Source organism: Mercenaria mercenaria, chromosome 7 (genome assembly GCF_021730395.1).
Source record: "Mercenaria mercenaria strain notata chromosome 7, MADL_Memer_1, whole genome shotgun sequence".
Lineage (NCBI taxonomy): Eukaryota > Metazoa > Mollusca > Bivalvia > Venerida > Veneridae > Mercenaria > Mercenaria mercenaria.
The window spans coordinates 34,161,124-34,177,712 of NC_069367.1; the positions used below are offsets into that span (position 1 = coordinate 34,161,124).

The 16,589-nt window shown below is 35.8% G+C and overlaps 1 protein-coding gene across 1 annotated transcript in view; it reads right to left on the reverse strand.

The window, feature by feature from the left end:
* The window catches only part of LOC123555947 (FERM, ARHGEF and pleckstrin domain-containing protein 1-like), a 137,335-nt gene that overhangs the window by 22,988 nt on the left and 97,758 nt on the right, over positions 1–16,589 (reverse strand). The window contains exons 11-17 of the mRNA XM_053547095.1: positions 9,688–9,919; positions 9,179–9,415; positions 8,355–8,448; positions 6,696–6,785; positions 5,288–5,503; positions 4,099–4,285; positions 3,134–3,184 (exon numbers count right to left, since the gene is read on the reverse strand). Of these exons, the coding sequence (XP_053403070.1) occupies positions 3,134–3,184; positions 4,099–4,285; positions 5,288–5,503; positions 6,696–6,785; positions 8,355–8,448; positions 9,179–9,415; positions 9,688–9,919 (1,107 nt within the window). The remainder of the gene's footprint in view (positions 1–3,133; positions 3,185–4,098; positions 4,286–5,287; positions 5,504–6,695; positions 6,786–8,354; positions 8,449–9,178; positions 9,416–9,687; positions 9,920–16,589) is intronic.

A 16,589-nucleotide genomic window follows, 5' to 3' on the forward strand; every position in this document is an offset into this window, starting at 1 on the left:
TACAAGGAGCCATAAATACATTGCTGCCTCTCTACAAGGTGCTGCCTCTCTACAAGGAGCCATAAATACATTGCTGCCTCTCTACAAGGTGCTGCCTCTCTACAAGGAGCCATAAATACATTGCTGCCTCTTACAAGGAGCCATAAATAAATTGCTGCCTTCTTAAAGGAGCCATAAATAAATTACTGCCTCTCTACAAGAGCCATAAATACATTGCTGCCTCTCTACAAGAGCCATAAATACATTACTGCCTCTCTACAAGGAGCCATAAATACATTGCTGCCTCTCTACGAGGAACCATAAATACATTACTGCCTCTCTACAAGGAGCCATAAATACATTACTGCCTCTCTACAAGGAGCCATAAATACATTGCTGCCTCTCACAAGGAGCCATAAATACATTACTGCCTCTCTACAAGGAGCCATAAATACATTACTGCCAATACATTGCTACCTCTCTAGAAGGAGCCATAAATACATTACTGCCTCTATACAAGGAGCCATAAATACATTACTGCCTCTCTAGAAGGAGCCATAAATACATTGCTGCCTCTCTACAAGGAGCCATAAATACATTACTGCCTCTCTACAAGGAGCCATAAATACATTGCTGCCTCTCTACAAGGAGCCATAAATACATTACTGCCTCTCTACAAGGAGCCATAAATACATTGCTGCCTCTCTACAAGGAGCCATAAATACATTGCTGCCTCTCACAAGGAGCCATAAATACATTACTGCCTCTCTACAAGGAGCCATAAATACATTACTGCCAATACATTGCTACCTCTCTAGAAGGAGCCATAAATACATTACTGCCTCTATACAAGGAGCCATAAATACATTGCTGCCTCTCTACAAGGTGCTGCCTCTCTACAAGGAGCCATAAATACATTGCTGCCTCTCTACAAGGTGCTGCCTCTCTACAAGGAGCCATAAATACATTGCTGCCTCTCTACAAGGAGCCATAAATACATTGCTGCCTCTCTACAAGGAGCCATAAATAAATTACTGCCTCTCTACAAGGAGCCATAAATACATTGCTGCCTCTCTACAAGGAGCCATAAATACATTACTGCCTCTCTACAAGGAGCCATAAATACATTGCTGCCTCTCTACGAGGAACCATAAATACATTACTGCCTCTCTACAAGGAGCCATAAATACATTACTGCCTCTCTACAAGGAGCCATAAATACATTGCTGCCTCTCACAAGGAGCCATAAATACATTACTGCCTCTCTACAAGGAGCCATAAATACATTACTGCCAATACATTGCTACCTCTCTAGAAGGAGCCATAAATACATTACTGCCTCTATACAAGGAGCCATAAATACATTACTGCCTCTCTAGAAGGAGCCATAAATACATTGCTGCCTCTCTACAAGGAGCCATAAATACATTACTGCCTCTCTACAAGGAGCCATAAATACATTGCTGCCTCTCTACAAGGAGCCATAAATACATTACTGCCTCTCTACAAGGAGCCATAAATACATTGCTGCCTCTCTACAAGGAGCCATAAATACATTGCTGCCTCTCTACAAGGAGCCATAAATACATTGCTACCTCTCTACAAGGAGCCATAAATACATTGCTGCCTCTCCACAGGAAGCTGTAAGAACATTGCTGCCTCTCCACAAGGAGCCATAAAAACATTGCTGCCTCTCCACAGGAAGCTGTAAGAACATTGCTGCCTCTCCACAAGGAGCCATAAATACATTGCTGCCTCTCTACAGGAAGCTGTAAGAACATTGCTACCTCTCTAAGAAGCCCCATGTGCATTGCTACCTCTCTACAAGGAGCCATAAATATATTACTACCTCTCTACAAGGAGCCATAAATACATTGCTGCCTCTCCACAGGAAGCTGTAAGAACATTGCTACCTCTCTACAAGGAGCCATAAATACATTGCTGCCTCTCTACAAGGAGCCATAAATACATTGCTGCCTCTCTACAAGGAGCCATAAATACATTGCTGCCTCTCTACAAGGAGCCATAAATACATTACTGTCTCTCTACAGGGAGCCATAAATACATTACTGTCTCTCTACAAGGAGCCATAAATACATTGCTACCTCTCTACAAGGAGCCATAAATACATTGCTGTCTCTCTACAAGGAGCCATAAATACATTACTGCCTCTCTACAAGGAGCCATAAATACATTGCTGCCTCTCTACAAGGAGCCATAAATACATTGCTGTCTCTCTACAAGGAGCCATAAATACATTACTGCCTCTCTACAAGGAGCCATAAATACATTGCTGTCTCTCTACAAGGAGCCATAAATACATTGCTGCCTCTCCTCAGGAAGCTGTAAGAACATTGCTACCTCTCCTCAACAAACCCTGTTGTTTAGAAGTGCCTTTAACCCTTAGCCTGCTAAATAACTAAAATGGACTGGTCCATCATTCAATTTGGGCAATACCATTTATCATTCGAAGGGGTGTTCACTGAAAATTTACTGACTGGATAGCGAACAGTGCAGACCATGATCAGACTGCACAGATGTGCAGGCTGATCTTGGTCTGCACTGGTCGCAAAGGCAGTATCACTTGCCGCCAGCAGGCTAAAGGTTAACAGATGTTAAAATACACTTAAAATGTGATTTTACTGCATGTAATACAACCAACTTCTGTTTTACTTATCTCACCCTGTAGCATTCAGGTTCACATACATTATGATTTTACATTGGGTTGACACTATTCTGTGTTAAACCCTCTTGCCTGTTTAACATAACTTAATATTTTAGTTCTTGTATCTTGTTTCACCCCATGTCATATATTCAAGCTCTTAACCAAGAATGGTCATCTACTCCCCATATGCAATCATCCTGTTAAGTCTGATTGCAGCAGACCTATTGGTTCTCCAGTCAATGATTAAGGTGACCTTTATCCGGAACTGTTTTTCGGTTTCAAGGTCACTGCCAATAACAAAATTATAGAACTGACTTGCTGAAAACAGGCAGATATTGTATAAAATTCAACATACTAAAGCTAATGCTGCCTCCAGTTGCTGATTGGAATGTCACTGATCTAGAGATGGACACATATCACCTCTCACGTTCGAAAGAGGGGAGCGGGCATAGAAATTAAAAGAGCTATAAATGAAAGCAAAGATCATACCATGACAGTCCATGTAATCTGGGTGTGCCTTGGAGTAATGTCTTGTCAATCCTGCAATATCAAACATTTACATTTAAATGGCATAACATTAGAAGAGATCATTTCGAGGGCTCAGAGCGAAACTAGTCTAAGTGTATATAGAAATAGAAGGAGATAGACTAGTTTCGCTCTGAGCCCTCGATTTACTTTAACTCACTTACAAAATACTCATTGTGTGAACTGTTCATAAATTATGCATCAACCAATACAGTATAATCTAATTAATCATGATTATAAATGTCATGACGAAGAATTTCCATATTTATGTTAACATTGTATACAAATGCCGCACATTCACAGTCGTAATAAATCATTACATTTGTATAACTGCAAATAAATGAAGAGACAAAAAAAAAAAAAAAAACCTTCGAGATAATTTCATAAGCATGAATTTTGAGGTTTTCACCAGAAAAGCTATTTCGTGAATTTCAACTTTAACAAAAGGGAAATTTTAGTCATTCACTGTGATTTAATTTTGTGGACTGACAAAACAATGAAATCCATGAAAATATATCCCCAACAAAAATGATGACCTCACAGTAAAGTTTTGGTAGAGTATAATAAAAAATACTAAATTTGCATATGCATTTCAATGACACCATTTAACAAGAGCTTCCGTAAGACAGCACGCTCGACTTTTCTCAGTGTCTGACTGTGAATTAGAGCTTTGCCAGTAAAAACTTCATAAAACTTTAACCAAAAAATTCAAATCAGAGTTATGGGGGATTGTTTCACTTGTTTCAACTCAATAGCTTTGATAGTAATAGAAAAATCTTGACTTTATCAAAAACTTTAACCAACGGCAACAGCGATGCCAGGGCGAGTGCAATAGCTGTACTTTTGATAATTCAAGCTAAAAAGGAATTTAAAGACAGTCTGTACAGTATAAATTCCTTCCACAATATTTAACATCAATTCACACTTACTTTCTAACAGAAGTTTGTAATGTAGAAGTCTCTGTCCAGGTTTGAGAAGGAAAGTAGTCAAGGGGAGATAACACACTTTCTGTGCCTCAAAGTCCTTACACAAGTAGTCAAACTCCTTGCTGCTTTTCTGAGCTTTCTCTAACTCTACCAGTATGTCATCCTGCTTCTCCAGGTAGTTCATATAAGGCTGTAAATATTATAAAATATTCATATAAGGAATTAAATAATACAAATGAGCCGTGCCATGGGAAAACCAACATAGTGGGTGTGCGACCAGCATGGATCCAGACCAGCCTGCGCATCCGCGCAGTCTGGTCAGGATCCATGCTGTTCGCTAACAGTTTCTCCAATTCCAATAGGCTTTAAAAGCGAACAGCATGGATCCTGACCAGACTGCGCGGATGCGCAGGCTGGTCTGGATCCTTGCTGGTCGCACACCCATTATGTTAGTTTTCTCATGGCACGGCTCAAATGTTTATTTAAGACTGTAAATCATATAAAACTCACCTATGAGACAATAAATCAAATAAAATATTCATGTAAGGATTACAATTACACAAAACTCTCATGTGAGACTTTAAATCATATGAATATTCATATGAGGATCAAAATTATACAAAACATTCATAGAAAGCAGGCAGCAAATCATATAAAATATTTATACAAGGTTGAAAATCATTGAAAATACTTAAGGCGTAAATTGTAAAAAATCTATGAATTAGGCTGTAAAGTACATGTTTACTTGATTTATGATTTAAGTAAAAAGTGTGCCTTCTAAGGTATTAACAAGGTTTTTCTTTGATTTGACCTAGTGATCTACTTTCTGACTTCAGGTAATCCAATTTTTTTTATCTTGACCTAGATTTCATAGAGACAAACATTCTAACAAAGATGATAAAGTAGAAAATGTGGCATACAGTTTAAAAAGGCTTTCTTTTATCTGACTCAGTGACCTAGTTAAGGACTACAAGTAACCAAATTTTGAATTTGACCTAGATTTCATTCATACATTATTAGTTTTATGAAGATGACAAAGAATGTGGCCTCTAAGAGTGTTGATGAGCTTTACCTATTAACTGTCCTAAAAACCTTGTTGATCCCTGAGCACAGTGTGCCCATGAGAGCTAAAAATACTCAGTAACTGTTTCGGAACAAACAGATTATGACTAGAAAACACTGAATGACTTACCCCCAGTGATGTAAGAAAAGAGTTGACCATGATATCACCGATACGCTGATAATCTCCATTCAGATGTGCATTAGACTTGCCCTCCCACAGTGTAAGACGTTGCTCAATCTCCTTCAGGAATCCAAGATGAAAGTTGTATATTGGCTCCATATATTTGAACAAGTCTGTTAGGAAGTCAGGAATAGTATCTCCAATCTTTACTGCATTCTTAAACCACTGTAATTAAACATAAAACTTACATTCAAATAAGTCAATTATTAAAGAACAAACTTCAGAGTGTAAATTCTTTTTTTATTTGACTGTTTTGTTAGAGTCAAATCATACCAACACAACGCAAGTCAAATGGCAATTTTACAGTTTTTTGGGTACACTTCAGGCACCAGCGGGCATATGGATAGAACCACTGACCTTCTGTAAGCAAGTCTGATCAGTGATGGTTTCCTCAAATGGAGACTACAGTAGGTCCAGAGCACAGAGGTAAAGGGTATTTGCATTTTATCCATACTTATTACCGGCCTATTTATTTGTTAGGCTAGACAGCTAAATCTTGACACAGGTAAATTTCTTGTATTTTTACATAGCTTGACTGTATCAATATAAAAATCATTGATACAAGTGATACTAAATAATTTCAACTCCACTGCAAAAAATGCCAAAATATTATATGAATTTTAAAATGGTACGACTGTTGAATATGTCAAGCTAGGCAGCATATATTATAAAATCTCCCAGTTTTATCACTTGTAAACATTTACACTGTTATACTTGATATAGATCTGTCAAACACAAGACCTTTTGAGGACGTGAGAATTTCTTTTAGGATGAGTAGCTACTGAAGATGGGTTGAAACATTTCATAACATGCTAAGCACACCACTTTTCTCAGTAAATACTTACTGCATGGTAACATTGGTGTTTATTACATACCTATATAAATTCTGTCAAATATTTGGCTTGTATTTCACAAGTGAATATGAACAGGCGGAGAAAATTTCCATATTGTACCTTTTGAATTGTATGTTGCCAGACTATTTTCAATTAATATACATGATCTGACATAGATCTATAAATAGCGCACATAAAAACTTCACTCAGTTCTGTTTTAACATCAATAAACATTGAAGATTTCATTCGATAACAAAACAACAAAAACAAAGGTGGCGGTATATAATAAAAGGGTCATTATAACAGTAGCTAGATCTGGGATTTTGTATTCGTATATGTATGCAGATTTTGCGAAGTTGGAACACACTCGAGCCGAATACAGCATCCCAGATCAACCTACTATTATAATAACCCTATTATATCCAAGTCTAAGAACCTATAAGCTTTGGTGAACATTACCCTGTTCAGGTCCATAAAGTTGGATATTCACCACATCATACAATAACTGTTTATGTTATACTAACCACTGTAATAACTTCAAGATCTTTCTTGTAAGTCCGCTCTGTCATCAACAACTCCTTTGCAATATAGTAGGCCTTGTCTACTGGATAACGCTGAAATACATTTCACTCATATTTACAATTCGCTTGAAAAAAAGAAGAAAAGAAATGTCACTAGTACGGGACGAATGCCCCTGAAGTAACCTTGACCTTGGAGGTATAACAGCCACTGGGTTGTTGGCTCCAAGGTCAAGGTCACTTCATGCACCAAGTCCAAAATCTTTTGAAAAGTAAAAATTTTACAAGATTTTTTTGTGAAAATATTGTTTTCAACGAGTAAACAAGAGCTGTCACTAATGGTGACAAATGCCCACGCAGTGCCTTGACCTTTGACCTGGTGACCCCAAAGTCAGTAGGGGTCGTGTACTCAATAAGTACTATCAGCATGTGAAGATTGAAGGTCCTGGGTGCAGTGGTTCACAAGTAAAGTGCCTTCATGCAAAAAGTTAACGTTGTGACAAACAAACTAACGAACAGACGGACAGTTGAAAACTAATATGCCTCCCTTCGGGGGCATAAAAATCTTTAAAAAAGATTACCATGAAGAACTTTTGTTAAATAATTGTATCTAGTGTTCACTCTGTGGAACATATTTCCATATATTTTATTATGTTAAAGTGAAATAAATCTTGTTTTTAATTTTTGGATTTCTATGGCTTTAACTAAATTTTACCCATTTTGTTGGGTTTAGAGTCAAACTGAAAAATTTATTACTGAAAGCGGAGAAAGACCGGACATTGTTTAAGACATTAGCGGGCACCTAAATAGAACCACCAACAATCGATCAACCAGCTGCATATCTTACTATTTTGTAGTTTTGTACCACTCATATATGTGTTTGATTTGACTTTACCAGTCATAGTTCAATAATTTGCTGGAAAACTTGAAAAAAACAAGAAGCTGCATTCAATAAATGCTTGATGCCCCCGGTGGCATCCTTGTCGATACAAAGCAACCTAAGTCCAAAACGAGGTCAAGGTCAAACTGAGGTCAGGTGATGTTTGAAGATGAGGAATGGTCACAGGTTTCATCTGTATTAGTATCAATTCATTCTTGTAAGAGGTATTAATGCTAGACGAAACGGTCCCATTTGGTTAACCTCGTACGTACGGACGGACAAACGGACGGACAAGACGATCACTATATGCCTACCAAGAGATGGCCAAAATAAAGCAACCTTAGTCCAAAATTAGGTCAAGGTCAAGGTCAAACTGAGGTCAGGTGATGTCTGAAGATGGGGAATGGTCACAAGTTACATCTGCATTAGTATCAAGTTATTCTAGTAAGGGTTATTGATGCTAGACGAAACGGTCCCATTTGGTTAACCAAGAGATGGCCCATATAAAGCAACCTAAGTCCAAAATGAGGTCAAGGTCAAACTGAGGTCAGGTGATGTCTGAAGATGGGGAATGGTCACAGGTTACATCTGCATTAGTATCAAGTCATTCTAGTAAGGGGTATTGATGCTAGACGAAACAGTCCCATTTGGTTAACCTCGTACGTACGGACGGACCAACGGACAGACTGACGGACGGACAAGACGATCACTATATGCCTCCCGCATCAGTAGATGCCGGGGGCATAAAAATTACTCTCTTCTTGTCAGTTTACCAGTTCACATACCTTGGTACTTTTCCTCCTATCACCATCCTCGGAGCCTTCAGTTCTAGTCTCTGACAGTGTACTGATGTTGCTGTTCAAACCACTAGCTGAAGACCTGATCATAAACATCACAAAATATTCTTTTATATTTGATCTGTTTTTCACAAATAACATGTCTAAAATTATCATATGCTTCCAGAGCAGCTTCTCACCAGCTGGGGTGAAATTTTCAGTATTTTCATTGACACTGAAGTTTTGCAATGTTTAAAGTCTTAACTACTGCTAGCATTGTTCTTCTAAAGCACTGTAACTTTCATTTAAATTAAAAGTTAATAATTCAAAGTAAAATTACAATTGTGCCTGAACAGTGAAACTTTTCCTATAAAACACCCTATACCTTTCCTTCCTGTAAAATGACAGACCTGGGCAACATTGTTCATGCGAGATAAGACAGTGGGGAAGGGGAGGCTTGTAGCAATCTCCACACAGTTCTTAAGTTATATATTACATAATTATCTTTCCTTGGTGTAGGACAGGACGATTTCATACTGGTGACTTAGATACTGTGCCATTGGCATTGTGGGTGGGGATTGCAGATAGCAGTTTCTACAGTTAAATATTACCTTATTTCTTTCCTCAGTGTAGAATGACCCGACTTTGATGACAAGAAATAATTTGAGATAGGCAGTCGGGGAAGAGATGGCCTTTACATAGTTCCATAGTTATACATTACCTCATATCTTTCCTCTAAGTGCAATGATCTGACCTTGGGGATAAGAAATATGTTATGTGAGACAGGCAGTGGGGGAGGGTGGCTGCTAGACAATTTTATTGTTATACATTACCTCATATCCTTCCTCGGTGTAGAATGATTAGACCCTGGGGACAGAGACAGTTCATGCGAGATAGGCAGTGGGGGAGGAGGTGGTGGGTAGTAGTCTCCAGATAGTTCTATAGTCGAGTCTTCCACCTCAACAATCTCAGCTTGTGTTGATGTTCTTTGTGTATCATCATCATTGACAGCATCAACATCTGTCGTTATCTCTGGGGTGGTCAACGAGTGCGCGTGTCCATTCACCATTCTACACAAGTATATACAGTCAAAATATAAGGGCAACTGACCGTAACATACTAATTTCTGTGTCATTAATGCTTGATATTCTGTTTTCTTCTACCTCTGTTATAATTTCAACAATAATCTATAAATGCAAGGAAGTGTGACTGGGATCTTATGCAAGTTTAAACCAAATACAGGTAAAATTAGGATGGATGCTGAACATTTATCCTGGAAGTGTTTGGAAAGATGCAATCATTATGGTAAAATGGGGAATAAAACATCAACCACAATACTCACCCTGGGGCGTGATGTGGGTGATGATGTGGTTGAAGGGTGAAGGAGACATTCTCCTCTTCTTCTTCTTCTACAAGTTCTGGAATGTTTTCAATTTCATCCGATCGAGGAAGATCATGTTCCTCCCTCTGTTCCTGGTCAGTTTCAAGTTCACCGAGCGCGGGTGCCGAGACCTCCCTGTCACCTCGCTCCAGCAAGTGTGGAAATTTCAGCTTAGCATTTACAGCATTTGGCACTGAAATAATTTTAAACATACTAATTAAAAATTGTAAAATGTGATAAATAATATCATGTAAATCAACAAATACTTTAAAAACAATTTCTTTACTTCGTGTATGCCTGCTGTTTATTAACCAAATGATCATTTAGAAATTATATAACATGTTTTATGAATATACAACTGGTTTTTAAACAAGTTCTTGACAGCTGAATTTACATCCCAAAAATCCAATTCTTCTAAAAGCAATGCACAACTAGTAAAGTCAGTAGAGGTTTTCATACTATAGCTCAACTTGAAAGTCATTCATTAAAATGTTAAAACAAATTCTAAAAATTCTAAAACAAATTGTAAAAAAAAAAAGATTTCTGCTTCAAAAATGATAACTAAAACAAATACTCTTTGGAACAATAAATAATAATAAATCCTGTCTAAAAATTAGAAATAAAAGCCAAAACTACCAAGACTTCTTCAAAAAAGTTTATACTGTTTTAAAAATATCCACACAGTAGGTAACACAAGATTGAGAACCACACACAATACTGTTCACAGCCACCACGGGGAGGAAGAGGATGTAAAAATCTCGGGGACATTGTACAACATAAAAACAATTTTTCTATACAGCAGATAAAATTTTGAATAAAGAATTTTTTTTTGTTACTCTTAACAAATTATTTCTTTTTATAAAACACATAAGAATGAATTTTAGAAGGTACTCAAAAAGTCTGATTCTTTTTTAATTATTTCAAATGACTGTACTAATAATATGCATTTATTTTGCCAAAACAAACTTTTAGCAATTAATTTAAATGTACTTTGTCAAAATAACATGATTTTTTTTCTTATATTGTGTGAATCTTGAACAGTGTGAAAAGTTTCACAAAAAAGAGAGCTTAAACATAGTAACAACAAAAATCTAAAAATAGTAATGACAAAAATCTAAAAATAGTAACAACAAAACCGAGGCTTCCAAGGAGCTGATTACTTTCTACCAATCTATGATCACGATAATAATTCACAGAAATTGTCATTGTTCTCCAATAATACTACATCAATGGAGGCACAACATATACAATAGTTAAAGCACATATTTCGTCAGCCAATCAAAATGGTCTAGGTGTCTAGCAGACAAAATGGACCAATGAAACTACTTATCACATAAATCACATGATATATAAACATCCAATCATAAAGTCTGGTTCAAAAAGTTGCCAGTCAAAAGAAAACAGAAGGTGTTGCTGGTGAAAAAAATTCTATCACAATAAAATCAGTGGGTGAAAAAAATCATGCACTTGAGAGCATTTTACAACATACTGTGTACAATGGATCTATAAGTTGTTTTTTTTTATAAAAATAGAATAAAATGTACAACACAAAATTACTATAGAATGATACTGAAATTTGTGAAAAAAGTATTGAAACAATGTATCAAAATACAGCACAGCATGACAGATCGAAACAAAGAATAACAGAATAATGTCGAATATGTAAATTAGGCATAGATATTACAGACTTACTAACAAATATCAAAACATTGATCCACCAACTAGTTTAGATATTTTTCATTTAAATTATACAAAACAAAGCAATTTCTTTCAAACATATAATATCATAGTAAATATTTCGTATGCCATAAACATTTGCTTATAAGCATCTACAGTGTATTGCAGGTTTTGTTGCAATATGCTGTATTTTAATACAGAATTACCATGCAAACTCATCCCATCAATTAATGCTCACCTTTCCTCCAAGTAACAATATTTTCAGACCTGAAATCTTCTAATTACTACAACAAAAATATTATTGAGACCTTTTTTCTGTATTGCTTTTAGCTGTTTTATCACACAAATTTGCCTTCACATGTCACCACAGGATATTTCTTACAAGACCATAAATTTTGGCATTTCAACAGTACAACAAAAATCACCATAAGATTTCAATTTTTTCCGCCACGTTCCATTTTTTCTCTGGGAAAATATTTCTCTAAATGAATTATCGCCATCTAATTACGTTTATCAAGTTAATATTGCCTAGTAAATCCCCACGGGCAGCTGTAGATGTCACCAGGTTTCTTACTATTTGCACTATTATATTAAACTATACAACATACTGTAGATTCAGTATTATTCATGTCGCTTTGATTTTGAAATTTTATAATCAGCAGGATTATCAGTTTTTAGGATTTTGCCCCTCAATGTTGGCTACGTCGGTTGATATTCATTTGAAAGTCTGACAGATTGTGAAATTTGGTGACAGTGAAACAATCACAGATAACAATTATTAGTTACATAGTTGTTGACCGTATATGTTATTGAGGAAATCAATATCACAGGTTCGAAGTCTGTGAAAATGGATTTTTGAGATGACATGTTTACCAACAAACCATTTAACGATTTTATCTTGCCAGCTACTTTTAATTTCCATGTTCACTGAAATTATACATTTCTAAATCCATATGGACCTCGTCTCAGGGAATTTTACAAATGGCCAGATAATTTCCAATTCATAGTAATATATCCTGATTTTGTGACTGTTTGGAGAAATTACATTGAGCATAAAAGATAACAAAAGTAACACCCCAACCCGATTCCTTAACTGAGAATGTTTTAACTGATATTTTCTGATTTCCACTTTTTGCAATGTCAGCAATATTATAAGAATCTTTCACTGATTGAAGATACTGATGGAAAGCTTGAGGGTAACTGTTTAGGCAGTAACGAGGCTCTGCCGAGTTTCCACAAAACAGTTACCCCGAGAGCCAGGTATTTCAATCTGCAAGTTCAAATAGTCATAGATTCTTTTTCTTGCATACTGTAGTCTTCAGTTGGTAGATGAAATAAAATAAAACTAATGCTTTCCTTTTAAGCAATATCTTATTATAGCAGTGTATGAACTTGCACATTCATTCATAAATCTCAGCATCGGAGTGTAAAATGCGCTTTTTCAGTGCTGACAAAAGCGCTAGAAAATCCTGTCTGACATGCAAGAATGTCTGTTTCGTAAAACTCACAACTTCTCATTTCATACTTTTGGGCTGAACCTATTGAGTTAATCGACATGGCATTGCCTAGCTGCTTTATACCCATGTCATCTCAGCAGAAATATATGTGTAACAAGCTACCTTTTATGTCAAATTTCACAGGGAAATATATGGTAAAGGCTTTATTAATTTGGTATTATGAAATTAATTCTGAAGATTTCTAACATAACTTTCAATAATAATCAATACACAACATATAATATAAAAGAACACTGGGTTTTATCAGCATCTAATTTAATTCCATCTTCTTAAAAAACACAACAAAGTCTGCCTATAAAATGTAGATCATTAGTCATATATATATACATTATACAGCAATATATATATATAAACATGTATACAAGTAATAAAATGTAAAATGGCACAAACATGTTAAAGTATTTTGGTGTTAGTCTTTATAAATAATACAAGCACTTTTTTTATTTTTTGGCCACTTAATTGATTTTCTTCGAAAACTGAAACTTGGTATTAACAGTAAAGAAATTTCAAGCATTTGTATGGGTCTAGCTGTTCATACCAGCTGACATCCAATCTGACAACAAAATCTGGTTTTCTATGAAAGGCAATTATAGTCTAGCACAAGCAAAAGCTAAACAGCAGTGAAGCTAACAAAATAAGCTGATCCTCTTCACCAATCAAACATTTTGTTTAAAAAGTCTCCTTTGGAACAATTATAGTCATTTAATCTGTTTATATAATCAAGAAAAACAAATGGAGGGTTAAAATCCTACAAATGAAAGGTTTCCTGCAGACTGGTTCCAGTTTTTTTATTCTTTTATTAAAGTTCAAGATTGGTTTCTATGAAGTCATACTAAATAAAAAGTTCCAAAAACTCCATGAGCCATTAATCATACAACAATACTATTGCCTAAGCCACAGAAGTCCACTACCATAAGCTGATTTATATAAAGCATTGGTCTATCATTGTAATTAAATATTAAATAGCAAATGACCTGCATATTCCCAGTTTTGCTCTAAATCTACATAATTATTATCAAATTTAGTGAAAAAGACTCTACTTCCAAGTTATTGCAGGATCCAGAGCACCTTAGTTAGTTACTATTTTTAGAACAGTGACCATGACCTTGATCACAATCCAATTATAGGGTAACTTTTACTATCAACTTCAGGTCAAAAAGGATAATGACCAGAATTTTGATGTGAAACCATTGACAAATTTAACTCTTTAATACTTTAAGTTCAAATCAAAGTAAACCTTCACTCACATGTAGCATGAAGGATGCATTTTGAATATTCTGAGACATTTCTGGCCATTTATTACAGGAACAATACTAGTCACTATTGAATGCAAAGAAATCTATCATGGGTTTCATTATATAAAGAAAGCTCTTGATGTTTCCCACAACTTGCTGAAGTACAGTGCTCCCTCTCTACAGCTGCCCTCTGAACAACAATTCCCTCCTTGCAAAAACACTTGCTACTGACTCCAAAATATGCTTACTGTTCTTTATTTTACCTCTCTACAACAACTCCCTCCTAATAACAACTCCAAAAGGGTGTTGTAGAGAGGGAGCACTGTATACATTGAAATATTACACAGACATTGAAATTTTACATTACTTTGACACCACTGAAATTTCAAACTACCTTGATAACAGTTGCCTGATTAGTTTCAACTTCTATCTACCGTAGATACCCATGTATAATGCGCACCCGTGTATAATGCGCACCCCCGATTTTGGCCCAAAATCCTGGGAAAAAAACATTTTTGGTCAATTTTGAGGTGGATGGAAAACGAAAGTAGAGTTTACATCAACACCGGTAATAAATATTATCTCCGTGGCGGAGAGCATCATCGGTCTCGCGGTACTATCGATTTTTGTTTTCTCGAAAATAAAACCAGTAAAATATTGTTTTATTTGTTGTTTTACCTTTTTAATTAACTGTTTTGAATAAATAAACAGCAGCTGATTCAATATTTCGGAATGGTATCGTTCAAAATGACATGAGCTTCTCAATTCAAACCAATAACAAAAGGTGTGATAGTCTTTTTGTCACGATCAAATAGCCAGTAATTACTGGCAATTAACATGTCACCTCGTGTCAGTTAGGTTGTTCACAGTTTGATCTCAGTTAAAGATAATTCTCGATCTTTAATTAGTATCATAATTTTTGTGATTTATTAACATTTCTTTCATCAAAATACTTTTAAATTTATATGAAAAATAAACCATTTGATCTTTTACGGAACGTAACGGCAATCTTAGATTTTAGCGGTGACAGTAAGTGCGGGGAGTAGTTTCCCTTTACCAAAATGGCGAACATCGTTAACAAACTTGTTTTGAAGTTGGAAAATTGTCTATACCTGTGTATTATGCGCACCCACGATTCGGGGGTGGTCCCGGGGTCAAAAAACTGCGCATTATACATGGGTATCTACGGTAACTATTTACCATCAATATTCAAATAAAAGTCCTTCGCCTTTATTACAATTAATATTGGGGATAGGCAGCTTTTAAAGGCACGGACTTTCCAAGCCTCTAACAAAATCATTTAGACAGATAAAGAGATCACTGACAAGAAAGCAGATGTAGCAAGAACATTTGTAATAGTGGGGGTGATGGGATGTGGATGGAGTTACCTATTTAATGGATATATGAGGTAACAGATGGAAAACAAACAAAAATCACTGCCTAATTTCAAAAGGCAATAGACTGTCAGGTATTAAATGTTTAAAAAAGGTCAAGTCATTGCTAACCTTATGTGACAAATTGCCTACACTAATTAGTACTTTGACATTAATTGAAATATTTTAGGTACGGTACATTGTACCTTATTTTTTCGTTCTTTAATTCTACAGAAGTCATCAATGTAGCACTGATCAACGAACAGGTTCACAAATCCGTATTTTGAATCAAAACGGAAACCATTCTTGGGAGTTAAGATGTATATAATCTGATTATAATTACCAGTCTACCATAAATGCAAACATTTCTATTAAAACACTCTAATGATGCTTGAAAAAAAATCCTATGGCAATATAATAAACATTTTTGGTTAATAATTGTCATATTTTTCACTTGTAGAAGCTAAAACGCTGAACTTCCTGTATTTATCAAAAGAGGTTCAACAGACGTGAAAAGTGTAATAAGTAATAAGTATATTCACTTTTAAGAACATTTTTGATGAGTTTGTACCAGACAAGACAATTCTGGATAGTAATATATTTCATCGAAGCAGACATAATCTATAGAAAACTTGTTCCAGAATACAAATTATTTCAGAGATATAGGTCAGTAAGAGAAAGGGATGGCTGCGGGATGACAAGCTAAAACATTAAAAGAGGGTCTAGTGAAAGTTTAAGACTTTTCTCAGAGCATTGCATGGTTATGGCAGTTAAACTGCAATATGGGCATAATGAGGCACAGAAAAACAAGAATTACCAAATTAAAAGGCAATAAAACATAAAGTTAATTATATATTCTACACTCTGGCGAAAAATGGTATGACACTGGGGAAAAGTGGCAGTACACTCAAAATATTGCTGTTAGCTCCCTTTGCACAGTTAACCTTTAGCCTGCTGGCGGCGAGCTATTTTCCCTTTGCGACCAGTGCAGACCAAGATCAGCCTGCACATCCGTGCAGGCTGATCATGGTCTACACTGTTCGCTATTCAGTCAATAAATT